Source organism: Sitophilus oryzae, unplaced genomic scaffold (assembly GCF_002938485.1).
Source record: "Sitophilus oryzae breed Bouriz unplaced genomic scaffold, Soryzae_2.0 scaffold_186_pilon_pilon, whole genome shotgun sequence".
Classification (NCBI taxonomy): Eukaryota; Metazoa; Arthropoda; class Insecta; order Coleoptera; family Curculionidae; genus Sitophilus; species Sitophilus oryzae.
In genome coordinates, this window is record NW_022146579.1 from 468,290 (window position 1) to 486,186 (window position 17,897).

The 17,897-nt window shown below is 34.4% G+C and overlaps 1 protein-coding gene across 6 annotated transcripts in view; it reads left to right on the forward strand.

Moving 5' to 3' along the window:
- LOC115883355 (E3 ubiquitin-protein ligase RNF216-like) overlaps positions 1-14,693 on the forward strand; it is a 100,489-nt gene extending 85,796 nt beyond the window's left edge. For 2 of the 6 annotated variants that reach the window (XM_030901712.1, XM_030901714.1), the window contains exons 21-22: positions 6,874-7,032; positions 14,519-14,693. In XM_030901712.1, coding sequence (XP_030757572.1) covers positions 6,874-7,032; positions 14,519-14,560 — 201 coding nt within the window. In that variant the 3' untranslated portion in view covers positions 14,561-14,693. The remainder of the gene's footprint in view (positions 1-6,873; positions 7,033-14,518) is intronic. The other 4 variants (XM_030901715.1, XM_030901717.1, XM_030901713.1 and 1 more) reach the window with 3 other exon arrangements.
- Positions 14,694-17,897: the final 3,204 nt, after the last annotated feature.

Consider the following 17,897-nt stretch of genomic DNA (forward strand, 5'->3'; position numbering starts at 1 on the left):
AAGTTCTGGTGCGAAAATTTACTTTAAGAGTCTATTACGCTGTACTGTCGGGTCGTTCTCGGGAGTCGGGTAAAGCGGGTGTGTGGCCGAAGGAAATATACAGGGTGATTCCTGTAAGTCGGTCATGCTTTCGAGGAATGATAGGGAACGTCGAAATATTAATTTTGATATAGCACACTATGGGTCAGAAATGCCTCTTACGCAAGATACAGGGTGTTAAAGTTTTTGAAAAATTAAAGATATTCATTAATAGTGTTTTAACAGTTGAAGGTATTGTTATAAAATTTTATTATAGGAGTCTGCCTAACAGAGGCACTTTAAATGTAAAAAGAAGAGGTTTTAGTTTCTACCAGTGGCGTAGCTGTGATACGCATCGGCTAATATTTTTAAACAAATAGTACGCCACTGATAAAAATAAAAATTTCGGAGCTTTTTATTTACTCGGTTTATTTCCAAGAAAAAATGTCTCTTGCAACTTTCTTCTATCTAACACCATTTTGTCACAATTTAAATATAAATATTTTTTTAATAAGAACCTTAAATATGCGAATTCTAATAACTACCTTAAAACTACAAATTTTATTATTAACAATAAAAAAAAATTCTAGTTTAAATTTATAATTTTTAAAAAATTTATTTAGAGCTAATAGTAAAAAGTATTAAAGCTACCCAAGATGAAGGGAGCTGATGCACATGTGTTTCTGCCTTCTAATTATAATAATTCGCTGTATTTAAGATTCTCATTAAAAAATGTATTTATTATTAAATTGTGACAAATGGTGTTAGATAGGAGAATGTTGTAAGAGATATTTTTTCTTGGAAATAAACCGAGTAAATAAAAAAACTCCGAAATTTTTATTTTTATCAGTGGTCATGTTATTTTTTTTTTTTTTTTAAAATACCCAATGCGTATCACATCTACGCCACTGGTTGAAACTAAAACCTCTTCTTTTTACATTTAAAGTGTCTCTGTTAGGTAGATTCCTATAATGAAATTTTATAACAATACCTTCAACTGTTAAAAGACTATTAAAGAATATCTTTAATTTTTCAAAAACTTTAACACCCTGTATCTTGCGTAAGAGGCATTTCCGACCCATAGTGTGTTATATCAAAATTAATATTTCGACGTCCTCTATCATTCCTCGAAATCATGACCGACTTACAGGGATCACCGTGTATATTATATTTCAGAAATTTGCCTAAAGCTTGATTTTCATGCATCCGTTATACGTTGATACGATGGTCCGACGGTGCTCTTATTGGTCATAGCATTTTCGCGCCACTTTTCATCCGTAATTATTTTACTTCAGCCCGTCAACGGACCCGTTCATACGATAACGGACCTTTTGACACTTTTTTGACAAATTTAATCTAACCTTAATAAAAATATAAGTAAAATAGCTAAATCGTTATGGAAACGAAAATATAAAATAACACCAACGTATATCCGATAAACGGAGGCATGAAAATGTAATAAATTTAAAAACTGCGTTATTTTCTAACCAATCAAAAAAAGAAAAAAAAAAGAAATTCTACCAATAAAATTAATATCGTATAGTAAACGCCACGAATGTTTGGGAGTGATTCATCGCTTGATAAAGTTAGAATCGACACGCGAGCTATCATTTTTACATTAAAAACGTAAATTTTTACCGCAGACGTAGGTTTTTAAAGGCCCGGTCTAATCATCTGCCTGCGCTCCTCCTACTTATTCTAAAGTGTTAGCGTGATTGACAAAGACGATACTATATCGCGTTTCTTTGATTGATTCGTTTTTGTACGCCAGTCCATTGGTGTGCTTGCAGTGCGACCGATGGGGCATTCCATTTTATATTTATAACGAAATATATGTTTTGACAAGACTTTGACAATTAAAACAACAAATTACAACAGATTATATATTGATTATTATATGACTTGAAACAACACGGCACTGGAATTAAGGTTTATGTGACCTTGAACAGATTAGTTCACATGGTAGCGATCGATGAATCACTCCCAAACATTCGTGGCGTTTACTATATTCTATAATAAATCTGCCTAAAGATTAGCCCGATCCTGTCGTGTTAAGTTAACATTCCAACACACGTGCTTTGATTAAGGCTTGATTAAGGCTTGCAGAGCTTCAGCATTTGCCATAAAATAGCCAGCAATTATGTTACAAAACCATATAAACACTGTAATCACAAAACTTCAGTCTATTTCCCTATTGTAACGGAATTTTATATTATGTCTTTATTTTCGAGAAAATTTAGTCCAAACATAAGGAATATTTTGTTGATGTTGGACCATCAAAATCTTAAAAATAAAGAAGTTGTCTAAAAATGTGCTTCAATACGGATATGGTATAATCCTTTATCTTTAATTTCCTTCTTTATTTGTGTAAAAATACCTAGCCAGTTTTACATAAAACGTTAAATGCCGAACGCGTATTTTGCTACTTTTTCGGACTGGTGAAATGGACTCTTAAGAGACATGTTAATGACAACAAGAAGTTCTTATACCTGTTTTGAAATGCAACCTAAGCTCGTTTTATTGAGGTATTCAATAAATGTCGAATTTTGGAAAGCTGTATAATCTGGGGACCCACAAGAACTTCTTTCTTGATTTTGGCCTCACTAAAGGGAGTAAATCTAATATTCAAAAATTGAAAAGCGTCCTGTTTTTTCCCTTGCTTTCACAAACTGTTTGATCAACTCTAGTTTGATGTGTATAGATCATATCAAATAAACTTTTATTCACGTGTTGCCTTGACCGGCACAGCGTTATTTTATTTCATTTTTGGATTCTTGGGCATAAAATAAGGCATTTATTATAAGGGTTTAATATGTTTTAATATGTTTAAATGCTTTGGTTTTTGAAATATTTAAATGTATTTAAAAATACATGCTATAATAAAAAAGTTTGTCAACACCCTGTACATTACTTTTCAGAGTTAATTCTTGTGCTGACTTTGAAGCCAGAGAAATAAACTGTAGTAAAAAAAATTATGCCTCCTTAAATGTATACAGGGGTATCAAAAATTGCTGGTCTATTTTAAATATTTATTTTACATAAAAACTTCGTCATTTCAAATACAACATTATGTATTTTTTAAAGTAACTCGAAGCAGATTTAAATGCTCTTTCAAACTATATTAGAGTTTCCTATACCTATCTGGCTCAGATTTTGAATAAAAAGCTATTTAAAAAAAATGGCAATCAAGATGGCTGGCGTCGCCATGGCAATTTGCTAGTGACAGTATTAGCTATTTTCAATGGTTAATAGTGACAGGTAGTAGCTTCGATATTAGTTTATGAACTTTATTTAAATTTATAACAGTTTACTTTTATTTAATTTACCTACAATAGTTTTATAAGTATTATATTTCGTCCTATTGCTGCCAAAAGTCACTAACTAACATTTTTCCGAACAACCAAATTCAATCACTAACTATGTTTTGAAGCGGAGAATCGATTGCAAAAGTCATTAACTACGATTTCTGGCTGTTTATGTTTTATTTTAATACCGAATAGTTACTAACTATAACATCTTTATGCAATGCAATTCATTTTTAGATGCATTTTTCTCGGAAGTAATAAAAAGTAAGTTAGTGACTTTTGGTAGCAATGGGACGATTTATTATTTTGTCAAGAAATATAAAGAAGTAGTTCTTTGATGTATATTACGATGACTTGTAGATATATTGGATTTTCTATAAAAGAACCAATTAAGGCAAATTCATTTTCTTCACTTCCAACGAGAGGTTTCTGCCTAATAGGTTATTTATATACCTCACTATCTGCTCTGCGAAATAGGAAAAATACTTTTTCAAAGGAACGCCTGTCAAGAAAATTCCTATTTGGATATCTTTGATCATAAACCCTTCAGACCAACAAGCAATTGTTCTCACAAAATAAAATCACTAGTAACATATATTTATTCCTTCCGTCGGCAGATACTGCTTAATTTTTATTGATAAAATAATAAATACTTACTTATTAACTTTATTGTAGGTAAATTAAATAAAAATAACCTGTTATAAATTTAAATAAGGTCTATAAACTAATGTCGATTTTGAAAAAAGCTACTAAGTGTCACTAGAAAATTGCCATGATGACACCAGTCATCTTGATTACAATTTTATTGAAACATCGCTCTTTATTCAAAATCTGAGCCAGATAGGTATAGGAAACCCTAATAGAGTTTGAAAGAGCATTTAAATCTGCTTCGACTTATTTAAAAAAATACATAGTGTTGCATTTGAAATAACGAACTTTTAATATAAAATAAATATTTAAAATAGACCAGCAATTTTTAATACCCCTGTATACATTTAAGGAAGCAATCAAATTTCTTAGTAAAGTTTATTTCTCTGGCTTGAGAGTCAGCACAAAAATTAATTCTGAAAAGTAATGTACAAGGTGTTGACAAACTTTTTTATTACAGCATGCATATTTAAATATCTTTAAATATCTCAAAAACTAAAGTTTTTAAACATATTAAACCCTTATAATAAATGCCTTATTTTATACCCAAGAATACAAAAATAGAATAAAATACCGGGTGTTCCATAAGAAAAAATATAACTTTGGTATGGATCTTAGTTCTGACACACCCCGTACATTTCAAAATAATATTAAATTATTAATTGCCGTCCCACATAAATAGTCATAAAATATTTTGTTCCTACATCTTTGCGTTTCCAAACCAAACCAAACCGACGCAAATGAGATGCGCCACCCTGTATATAAAAAGTTATTGTTTTAGTTGAAAAGACTCACCTCCTTAGCAGCACTTAAGGGACATAAAGGGTCATTACTACCGCTTTCGCGATGAGTTTTTTGCAACGGCTATTAAGCTATCTTGTACAGTTCGCACTAAAAGAGGTTCTAAAAAGAACAATGTTCGACTGCAAGGTCTGCTAGTAAAACATTTTAAGCTTAAAGCATCACAACACAATTCGTTTAAACCAAAAACTCGTAATACAACACTAAAGTATCAAAACGAATGACAGTGTCAGGAAATAAATAAATAAATGTGTCAACTTGATATTTTTACAGCAGAGCTACCACCTGAATCTCCAGCAGAAAATTTAAATTCCAGTTAGTCAGCCCGGCGCGGCTCCGAATATGTCCATGGTTGGCAACAATGAATTTAAAAATCGCGCCCTCGATTACGTAACTAAAAATTTAATTAGCATCGCTTCTAAAGGCGGCAAGTAGATATTTATCGTTGGAACCAATGGATCGTGAAACATTTTATTGTACGAGAGTAATACGAAAGTATCTTTCTCGCAAAATTTATTATAGTTTCTGTATAATTTTATATAGCAGCATGTTAGTACACACTTATAGCTTTCTTCAAAAGGTATTTCGCCACTTGCACTGTAGAATGTAGAATGTTTACGAGGGGAGTTTATCACCGCGACCTTACAGATCTATTATAATAATAAATAACGCTTTATTGTACAAAAAGAAATATACAAATAATAAAAAATATCATACAATACAAATCAATTCAAAAAAATTTACGTCATTAAAATTACAAATAAAACATACATGGACTTTGCAGAACACAAAAAAAGGCGTATCAATAAAATTTTACAATAGGAAAATTGTGAATGGATATAATCACGTAAGAGTTATAAAATATTAAATACTAAACCTTTAACCAGTGTGTGAGATGATCAAAATTTTAAAATTCAAAATTGTTCATGATTAAACATCAACAAAAAAGTCATTTACCGCATATAGAGTCCAGTAAGTATGATTTCAGAAATTTGCGATATGCGGGAAAGAATGAAAGCGACTTGATATTCAAAGGCAGATAATTGAACATTTTTTGGCATTGTACAGTATTGAGCTTTTAACTAGCTCTGAGCTCGGGGTTGGCAGATAAAGATCGTGCTCCGCATTCCTAAGTGGATAGTTGTGAGATAGCCTTTCGAGAATAGCAGATATGTGCTTGCGGATTAAGCAAACGGATCCAAAAATGAATAAAGAAGGAAGATTCAGTATTTTAAAATTTTTGAAGAAATTCTGGCAGTGAATTCTACTGTTCAGTCCCAATAAATATCTTATTGTGTGTTCTCCTTTCTTGAGTTATAACGAGTTGTATCATATACATCATTGTTATATCATACAGTTTCAGGGCTTTGACAAAAGCCAGTATCTGAGACGGCTCCGCTGAGGCCAACTCTCCATCTCCGACTTTAGCCGTGCCAAAGTTTATGGCACCACAGATTATAAACTTATCGTCAAAAGCATTGTTTTTCGTGGTTCCAATTTTCTGAGTCGCGCACTAGTTAGGTTACTAGTTTGCGCACATAGCACGCCCATTTATGGCGTCTAAAATTGTGCACAGCGCCTGACCGGCCCAGTTATTTACGCTGTTTAAACTCGAGTTTATTTTTGCGCACAGGAAATTTTACTCGTTTGCTCATCGTCATAAAAAAATTTTCGTACCACGAATTAAGGACAAGATTTTTATCTGTATACATATACATATACTTAATCTGTGAGGGCACGAACGGTTGTAGTCTCGGTGCCTTCAGTGATGAGATGTTCTGGCGTTTCCCCATTTTCCCCGCAGAAAATTCACCGTTGTTTCTCAGCTTCAGTCTACTGAGGTGTTCGTTGAACAGACAGTGTTAGAAACCCCGTGACAATCCGAAGATTGTTCTTACTTAAATCAAAAAAAATCTTTGATTTTTTCTTGGTCAGAAATAACAACGTAGAAGCCAAAATAATAATTACTTAATTCGGTAAAACCAAAAAGCTTAAATTTCTATTCGAATATGATTTATTTGTTTTTTTTTTTATTTTTACTTATGTTTATTAAAAGCTAAAAAAATGTATTTAGATATTTGAGATAGTTTTTTTGTTTTAGCAGTTTCCGAATATGAATATAATTGGAATAGGCCAGGCGCAACGCGTAGGTGCGCAGCAACTCGCAGCTGCGCATCGACGCGTAGCTGCGTATCAGCGACAAAGACACCATCATCGCCAAGTAAACCGTATATATGTACAGCAAAATCCAAATGTTACCGTAAGTACAGAAACATTTCCAGCATCACTCGTATCTAATGTTGTATAGTGTTCAGTTATTTAAACGCATTGTCCGTCTCCAAGATTTGTCCGTTATTTAACATTGCGCGCCCATTGAATTCAGTCAATTCAAAATTATTTTTCCTTCGAAGAAATTAACGATTGGAAGCAAAATTATAGTAAAGTAGTTATAAAATAGGTGAAGAATTTTCAGCATTTTTCTTTGGAAGATATTTCCTAATAGAAAGTACCGTATGATCATTACAGTTGGGGGTTGGAACCTTTGATGTTAAAACACCAAAATAAAACACTAATTCACCACAAGCACTTTACTTTTGCACCGAACGCACGTTTGGCTAACCATGTTAGCCTCATCAGCAGATGATGAAAACTAACCTATTATCTACAAATTGAACGTTTATATAGGCACTCAGCACTGACCAAGCATTGAAAAACTACCAAGCGGATGTAACAATTAATTACCAATGCTAGAGTAATAGGAACAAAGAACTGGAAGGAATTGGACCATTATCTCTGTTCATATTCTCTTTACATATATTAATTTTGACGCTCTCATGTGGATCTAATTGTCTGTAATTGGTAATTATTAATATATCAAAAAAAAATCTATCACTAATCGTATCCAATATAGAAGTGGTATTATCAGATTTTAAGGAAAACTGAAAATATACCTTATTTTACATAATAATTCTGAAAAGTTTATATAACTAATTTAAGAAACTGTTTTAAGACAGGTGAATAAAAACACACAAGTATAAATTTCGATATATCCATAACTATGCACAAAATATCTCGATTGTTATCTACAGTATTATCTACAGATTGTCTTTAAAAGAGGAAAAACTTTTTTATTACTTTTTTATTACATTTTGAGAAAAACACATTTTTCATAAAAATTTTTGCTTGTTCTCAATTGATTAACCTGTTTATACTTTTCCAAATTTCCATATTGTTTTAGAGAAAATTAAAAAAAAACATGAAAATATAGTATAAAGGGAAATTAAAACAACTTTCGTTGCACGTCATCAATGACACCTGCGTCCGTCGTCTTATGGAGTTTGCTGGTGGTCGTATTATGATATGCAACGAAAGTTATTTTAATTTCCCATACATAACTCCTAAAAATTAAAAGGCGTTTCTATGGTAATATCATTCCGAATTCATTCTTTGATAGACTGTTATTATTAATTTTGATTAATGTCATATTGATTGCTGTCGTTAAAGTATCACATTTTCCGACAACTATTAGCACCCTTTCCGTAGCAATAAACTAAATAAATATTGTGCTTCTTTAACATTTTAAAACAGTAAAAAATATGACGTTAATTAATATTACCCCACTCAAATTAGTTAAAAAAGGCCTTTTAATTAACGTCATATTTTTTGCTGTTTTAAAAATGTTAAGGAAGCACTATAGACAAAAAATAAAAAGAGACGGACTAATCTCATGGTAAAGAGTGGGATCGCGTTCCCGTAACGCAACTCAGAATAACAATTTTGAAACCATTTAGCAGGACCATGGCACGACGTACGTCTTTATTGCTATCTTTCTTTATTATGTGTGCTTCATATGAAAAAGAACGAGATAGGTATAAAACGTGTCATAAGACATTATCGCTTATTCTGACTGGCGGGAAATTAGTATAGCATTCTTTCATTCTGAAAGAAACTGAAAATTTTCACTTAAACTGATTTAATCCCTATACCACGTAAAGGAAACGTGGTGTAGGGAATAAATCAGTTTAAGTGAAAATGTTCAGTTTCTTTCAGAACGAAAGAATACTACTATTATAAGGGAAATTATAAAAAAAAGCAGAAATTGTACTGTTTTATAAACATATTTATTTATAAAAAAAATAAATAAAATTGTTATAATATAATAACAAAAAATAACAGTGTTTATTCCACCCACCTACCAATCTTAAATGCAGAAGAACTTACTGTTGCAGGAAACGATCAGCCAATTTTTTTAAATGGCATTAAAAATCTCATTTTCGAAAAAAGTGGAGTTGCCTGGTTATTACAGCCACCCCTTCAATTATTATTATCAGTAATTTTGGAAAAAAATAAGCATTTTTACATATATATCTAAATTTTCCCAAACATTTAGGCACTTTTTTAAATTAGTTTATTTTAAGATTATTAAATCGCATTGTTATATATACGTTAAAATAAGTACCTACATTTTTTAACCATCAGTTTTTGTCAACTGCCTAATAATTGCAATAACAAAGTGAATATCCAAGCAAAGAAGACTTTACGAGAATCATGATCCTGAACTTGTTGATCAAAAAAATAAACATCTATCAAAGAATGAAATCGAAATGATATTACCATAGAAACGCCTTTTGATTTTTAAAACTTAGAAAGAATTCGATCATATTTTTATGATTTATTTAATTTTCTCCTAAACGGTATGGAAATTGTGAAAAGTATAAAGGAGATTAACAATTTTAGAACAAGCAAAAATTTTTATGAAGAATGCAAACGTTTTTCCCTCGGTTTTCCTCTTGTAAAGACAATCCGGGGACATACTATATATATCATATATCTATAATTGAAGAGTGAAAATACCAAAGGGGGTAAGTGCCGAATTTTTCAATATTACGTTATTGCATTAGACACGTAATAAATACCATGCTGCATGTCCTAACAAAAGTTACAAGTCCCAAGCGAAAACGTCTATTTTTTATGTATGTATATTATATGCTCGATTATATGTATTTTAAAAGATATTTTAAAAATTTATTATTTTAAGTTCTACTGTGTTTTTCTCATTTATCTCGAAAAAATAATTTTGGCACTCGCCCTCTTTAGTATTTCCACTCTTCAATTCTTAAAATCCAGTACTTATCGGAATGCTATCAGTACATCGACAGTTTCGATATATATCAGTAGGTATCAATAATTTGAAGCCTCCTATTGGGTATTCGATATATACAGGGTTGTTCACCACATACGACACGGAGTATTGTAGCTAATGATTAGATTTGTACAAATTGTAAGTTTTGGGTTCGTTGAAGGACTGTTAGAGCTACATCTACTTTTTTACTACTACTACATTTAAAAATATTTTTACAAGATACAGACTGTCCCAAATAAATAAAAAATATCAAAGTTTTATTTTTTTAAATGGAACACGCTGTATATTATTACATTTTCAGTTTCTACGATTAAAATAAAGGTAAATTTGATTAAGGTTTATTACACTTAAACCTTACCGTTTTTGAAATATTTTCAATTTTGTGAAATTGCAGTAAACATTTTAAGGCTTCATTTCTCCAAGGGTATCAAAGTTTTTAATATTAAATATCTACTGAAGTCTATTTATTGATCTGTTATTGTGTTGCAATAATAAAAATAATACTACCTCATACAGAGTTTCTAAAAATTTATTTTAAATTATTTCTAGCTTTAAACGGCAATAATTTGTTAATTTAAATGGAACGCCCTGTATATTTTAGGAGAATCAGATGCACATTTTAATTGTCCATCAAATTGTATTATACTACTTTTTACCTATCCCTTCAAGTTTTCGTAGAAAATGCATTTTCTTATAATTTAGACCTGATTGATCAATATACCCATGGATTATTGACATTTTAGATTGTTTTTAAAGCAACAAATGTACAAAATGTACAGGCTAGTAATATTATCGTTTTTAGCAAAATGATAATATTACTAGCCCATTTGTATGCAAAAAGAAAACTATTTAAATCTTTATAAAAGAGTATACCATTAATTAAATATACCACCATTATTTCCGCCCAAATACTAATTAATTACATACTTAATTATGTTCGTTAAATAACTATTCTAAATAAATGTAGAATTGAATCAGAAATCAATATAATAATAAGTTATGAAAATGAATGTCTCTGTTGTTATAAATACGCATATGTCAAAAAATGAAATATAATTTTTAAGGTGATACTTTTTACCACACTGTCTAATACACATACAAAAGTCAGTTTTTTAGTATTTGGAGCAATTAATATTAATCAACGCAAACAGTCAAGTAATGTAGTTTGAATATTGGAATCATATTAATTGCTCCTCTTTAACAAATATTTAAACAATTTTTTTTTATTTTTTAATGAAATAAACAAGCTATATCGACAATATTAGTATCTGTACTCTTCAAAAATTTGAACTTGAAGAGATAGGTAAAAAATAAAAACAACTTTGTTATTTTTTATTTATTTGGGACACTCTGTATCTTGTAAAAATATTTTTAAATTGTAGCTCTAATAGTTCTTAAACGAACCCAAAAATTACAATTTGTAAAAGTCTAATCGTTTAGCTACAATACTCTGTGTCGTATGTGGTGAACAACCCTGTATATGGATATGCATGTTATCTCTTGCCTGCAAATTGGGGCTTTTGGCTCCCGGTTGCTCCTTTTATTTTCCATCATTTATTTTCGCTTCTTCGTCATTTTTTTTTCCATCTCCTGGGTTGCACACGGTGCCTCGTTGCATCGTTTGCTTCCTGTTTTTTGTGTTTTGGGATCGGTTTCATCGCTTCCTGATTCCTTACCGTACTGATGAAGCCTGAAGGCAGTTACATCAATGTACACTAGTGTAAGTGTGGTTGTGTGTTTTTTTTTGTGAAGATCCTTGAGCATGGTCTCAGCATACTCCGCTACCTTGTTCCATGCCGATTGACTCTTCAGCATGCAGTCCACTATATTTTCTGGGCTAATGGACAAGCCTAGATTTCTCTCGAATTCTGTCCTTATCTGATCGTATAGAGGGCATCGGAAGAACACGTGCTCCGCATCTTCGGTCACCACGCGGCAATGGTGACAGTTCGGGGAGTCACTTCTCTTGGATCTGTGCAAGTATGCTTGAAAGCATCCATGCCCAGTCAAGAGTTGGGTGATGTAGAATCCAACCTCCCCGTGCACACGGGTGATCCATTTGGTGACATCCGGGATTAGTCGATGTGTCCACCGACCTTTCGTCGAGCTGTCCCATCTCACTTGCCAGAGACGATGACTTTCAGGCCTCTCTTCTTCACAGAAGACCTGTCGCTGCTCGGCTTTCTTCTTACGGTGTTGTCGCTGGCGTTCTCCCGCCAAGATGTCAATTGGCAGGCATGATGCCACTACACTCACTGCATCCTGTGATACCGTCCGGTATGCTGACGCCACTCTGATCGCTGAGAGTCGGTGGACTGATGTCATTGCCCTGCGATATGTTTTTAGTTCCAGCGATTCTGACCACACCGGTGCTCCGTATAGCAGGACGGAGGTAACTACTGTTGCAAGTAATCGTCTCCGGGATTGCCTGGGGCCTCCGATATTGGGCATTATCCGTGAGAGTGCGCCCTGAACTGCTCCCGCCTACTTGCTGACGCTGGAGATATGCTCCTTGTAGTTGAGGCTCTCATCCAAGACCACTCCAAGGTACCGGATATGGGGTTGCGACTTGATATCATCGTCGCCTACTCTGATGGTGATGGTCTCCATTTTCTTCCGGCTACTCACTAGGAGTGCTTCAGTTTTATGCTCCGCCAGCGACAGGTCTGCCGATTGCATCCACTGTCTTATCCTCCTGATGGTGATGGAGAACGCAGCTTCTAGCTCCTCCAAGTATTTCGCCACAAGGACAACCGCCACGTCGTCCGCGAAAGCCACGAGTGTTGTGTTGGCCGGTAATTCAAGGTGGAGCAGACCGTCGTACATAACAATCCACAAGAGTGGCCCCAGGACAGAGCCCTGAGGTACCCCTCCCGTGACCCCATGCACCGCTGCTCCCTGCTCCGTCTCGTAAAGCAGAAGTCGATCGCTGAAATATGATCTGACCATCCTTCGTAGGTAGTAGGGTATACCCATGTGCTCGAGAGCCTCCAAAATGCGATCCCAGCGGGCTGAGTTGAACGCGTTCTTGATGTCCAAGGTGACGATGAAGCAGTACTTTTTGGAACCGCCTTTCCATCTCTTTCCTGAGATGGCTTCCTTTGCGATGTTCGTGACGAGTTCCAGTGCGTCGATGGTCGATCTCCCCTTCCTGAATCCGAATTGGAATTCAGAAAATTGAGGATCGATGTATTGCTCCAATCTGTCGGCCACTATCCGCTCCAAGTTTTTCCCCTCTGAATCCAGCATGCAAAGTGGACGAAAAGAGGCTGGGTCGTCCGGTGGTTTCTTCCCTTTTGGAAGAAGAACCAGTCGTTGTTGCTTCTATCGGGTCGGAAATACGCCTTGCTGCAGGCAGGCGTCGTACATGCTTATAAACATGTCCGGTCTCGCGGCAATTGCACTTTTGAGTGCGATGTTGGGTATGCCGCTTGGTCCTGGTGCGTTGCCATTCTTCTACCTAGTACAGGCCTTCGTGAGCTCTTCTATGGTTACTCCGGGGATATCCACTTCTCCATCCTCTGGGTGGAATTCGGGGAGTTCTGGTTTTTCCGGGAATAGGTGTACCACTATTCTGTGCAGCTTGTCGGGACAAGTTGGTGTTGTTGAGGGTAGGCTTTTAATCCTATGCATGACCGTTTTATACGGTCTGCCCCACGGGTCCTGGTCCACTTCCGCACAGAGTTCCTTCCAGCATTCTGGCTTACTCGAGCTGATGGCGTTTCGCCAGGAGACGCCTTTTCTCTTCCTAAATCTGTCTGAGCTCCTCTGTTGTGGCCCTGTCGCGCTTTCGGGCACGCTGGTGTTGCCTTCTTGCCTTGAGGCACTCTCGCCGGTGCTGGGCGATGGTCGCGTTCCACCAATGAACTGGTGGCCGGCCGTTGTTCTGTCCACTCCTCGGCATCGACGCGTCGCAAGCTGACTCCAAAATGGCTGCTACTTCTTCCGTGATCCCCTCTGCAGTTGTTGTTCGGGGTACTGGTGAGGCCCTCATCATGAATTGTAAGGTCTCCGCATCCAAACGTTTGCCGTTCCAGCCTGATGGCTGCCTCCTTGTGATCCCCTGGCGCCGACCGCTGCTGGGATGGGTGTTGATTTCCCAGATTATAGCCTGATGGTCGCTATTTGTAAACTCCTCATCGACTCTCCATTCACAGCCTCCTTTTGAGAGGACACTGCTAATGAATGTTAGGTCGATGATGGAGCTCGCGGCGCCTTTACGGTAGGTACTCGTATTTCCCTCATTCATAAGAATGAGGTTTAATGATGAGAAAGCCTCTTGAATGGTTTTACCTCTTCTGTCCGTCTCACGGCTGCCCCATTCAATGGACCAGGCGTTAAAGTCACCAGCGATTACGACTGGGTCATGTCTCCTCCTCACGTCTTCCACGAGAGTGTCCAAAAAGTGTGGTTGTGTGAGTGTGCGTGTCTGCACTGGTGTACACTGGTGTATACGGTTACGAGTTGTTGAGGGCTGAGCAGTTTAATCTTTTTCTTCTCTTTAATATGGATATGGATAGCTATCGATAGTTAATGATATATATCGGAAAAAATCCTATCCCCAGTCGTATCATCCCCGTAATAAAAGTTTTTTTTGTTTCAGGATGCCGCAGTACCTTATCCCCATAATCAACAAAGAAACTGAATAGTGAGAATTGTATATTATTAATTACATTTTAGCGTTACAGACATTTTTTTTATTTAAAAGATAGATATACCGGGTGTCCCAGGCTGAGCATGCATTAGAAGTTTTTAATCTTTCGTTTCTAGATCGGAGATTTTTTGCAATCACTGTTTCACAACGAGATCTATCGATTAAAAATATTTTCAATATGGCGGCACTTCCAGAAATACCGGAAGTTGACAGCAACTTTCTTATTTTAAATACGTATTCACATTTTTTAATACATACTTAAATTCTCTGTAAAATTTTATGAATTTTGATATCAACACTCTATATCTAACATTAACCGTTTTTGAGAAAAAAAATATTTAAAATTTTTGGAGGAAAAAAACTGCCTGTTAAAAAAATCTGTATAGCCTAAACGACAAATTTAGTGATTACCACAGCCACTGTGGCATAAAGAGAAGACATGTGGCTATCTGTTTCAAAAATTAAATTGTTCGAATGTCATATAATATAGGCCGTAGCTGTCATGGAATTGAGCGATTAAAAAATTATCATAAATAATTTTGTTTCAAATGGAAACCCACTTTTTTTATTTCACTAGTGAAAAGGTTTTCTAATTCGTTACTTTTTGATTATACGTGTTCCTATACCTAAAATCAATCGATAATTTTTTTGTTTTTTAACCAGTAGTTTATGACTTAAACGTCGCACGACGTAAAGGCTCCCAGAGACGTCGTTCTTTTTCGGCAGGATTACTCCAGGGCCATGTAAGTGAAATATTCAAAATGGTTCCAGCAAAAGTTTCCCAATTATGACGGGTGATGGCGCTGATCGTCAAGATTTTTGGACAGGGATTTTGCTTACCGACAATACGACGTGAGCTACGACCAGGCTACGACCGGACCAGGACCAATCAGAATGATCAGTCTTTCTTGGACATTTGCCGCGGAAGTTTGTGTTAATTTCTGTTGTGATAAGTGTGGTTGTGTTTGCAGTTTGATTTTTCGGTTTTGATATTATGCTAAAATTAATTTTGAAGTATTGTATCACCTGTTTTTATGTAATAGTACTTTTTTTAGTTCTATGATCTGATATGTTATGATTTGTTAATGTTTGTTTAATAATGTTATACCCTGGTTATACCAAAGAGGTTATATTTAATATTTTATCAATAAACTTTGTAGATTTTCAGATTATTTAATTCCTTTTGTTTCCGTTTGTAATTTTATTTATAAGACATATTATGTGATTGTTTCAAATAATATGTTTTAAAAATAAAATTGCAAATAGCGAATAAAAATAATTAAAATAAAAAAAGTGTATTTTACAATTCCCCCCGGCCCCGCACCCCTTTGGCTAACCTGTAAATGTCAGCTTTGTCGAGAGATGGCGTTACGAAAATGGAACCGATTTATTACAAGGAACTTGGGCTTCTTTTTCGTTAGTATATTCTGTGGATTACTTGACGTGCAAAACTGTTTGGGTAATCACGAACTTGGTGGCGCCCACATACTATTCAGTATTTTATTCAGGCTTTCTTCAGTATTGTCGTAATTATGGATACAACAGTGGCGTTAGCAACGGTTTTAGTTATAAAAGTTAAATATGCTAAGAGAAAACGCTCTAAATGGACAAAAAAGTGGATTCTAAAAAGAAAACAGTTCTCTCACATTAATTTGTTGGAGACGACTTTTAGTTTGGATAACATAACTTCATAAGCTTTATTCTTCTTATCTCTGTCTGTGTATTCACTAGATTTAATTTTCCAAAGACATGGAAAATTTCTGTACATTTCTATAAATTCGCCCAAAAATTGTTTACTGCATTGCCTCAAATCAGCCATTTTAACATTGCCAATTTTTAGAAATATATATCGTGATTACCGGTACGCATACCACACACGGGCCGACTTGCACGATCACGTTCAAAACCGACGAGAAAAATCAGGTCAAAACAGATTATTTGGAACGCCGGCAATCACGACGGTTTTCAGCCACACACCGACCGAATTGCTCGAATATTTTTGCACGTCGAGTAATCCTGCCGAAAAAGAACGACGTCTGTGAGGGCCTTAAGAACTATATCTGGTCATATTGCCCTTAGTTATCACTAAAATACGAGATATATTTTTATAAATACACTTCAGAAAGTTTTACCAGTAGTATTTATAATATAGGAAATTCGAATAATGAGTCTTTTGACAGAAGAAAAAATTGTCTGATGGTTTGACACTTAATGTCAAAGGAAGCTAGATAAAATCAAGAAAAAATTACGCTTTAAAACTAAATCTTAAATAACTTAAAAACGATTTATTTTAGGTATAGGAACATGTATAGTCAAAAAGTAATGAAATGAAAAACCTTTCCATTAGTAAAATTAAAAAAAGTGGGTTTCCATTTGAAAAAAATGATTTATTAGTTTTTTAATCGCTCAATTCCATGACAGCTACGGCCTATATTATATGACATTCGAACAATTTAATTTTTTAAATAGATAGCCACATGTCTTCTCTTTATGCCATAGTGGCTGTGGTAATCACTGAATTGGTCGTTTAGGCTATAGAAATGTTTTTGACAGGCGGTTTTTTTTCTCCAAAAATTTTAATATATTTTTTTATCAATAACGGTTAATGTTAGGTATAGAGTGTTTGATATCAAAATTCATAAAATTTTACAGATAATTTAAATATGCAATAAAAAATGGGTGTACCTATTTAAAATAAGAGAGTTGCTGTCAACTTCCGGTATTTCCGGAAGTGCCGCCATATTGTAAATATTTTTAATCGATAGATCTCGTTGTGAAAGAGCAATGTGCAAAAAATCTCCGATCTAGATATAGTAGTTCTCTAGAAACTTCTAATGCACTCTCAGCCTGGGACACCCTGTATAAAACGTAGTGTATACTTATTTGTTATATATTATTATATTTTGTAAGTTGTATTTGCTCCTCTTTCTTAAAAATAATTTTATAAAAAATGAATAAGAATATGTTAAAAAAATAAAATTTATTTTCAATAGCGCCTATGAGTTTTTTATAACAGATTTTTTAAATATTAAAAACTATTGTATATTTTCTTTAATAATTATGACTGATATTTTTTTTCTAGGGTACTATATCTCACAAATGAGGAATACCTACCTATACCTACATATAGGGAAATGTCAAATATTCTCTAATTATATATTCATATTGGTCCCAGCCAGGGGCGCCGCGCCGGCTTTTATAAAACCTCGTGGGTGCTCAGCATATACGGCTAAATGTAACAAATTTCGAGATTGTTCGATTACATTTTTTGTATTTATTACACTTTTTTACATGTTTGTAGGGGGGGTCATCACCGCGTCCTTACAGA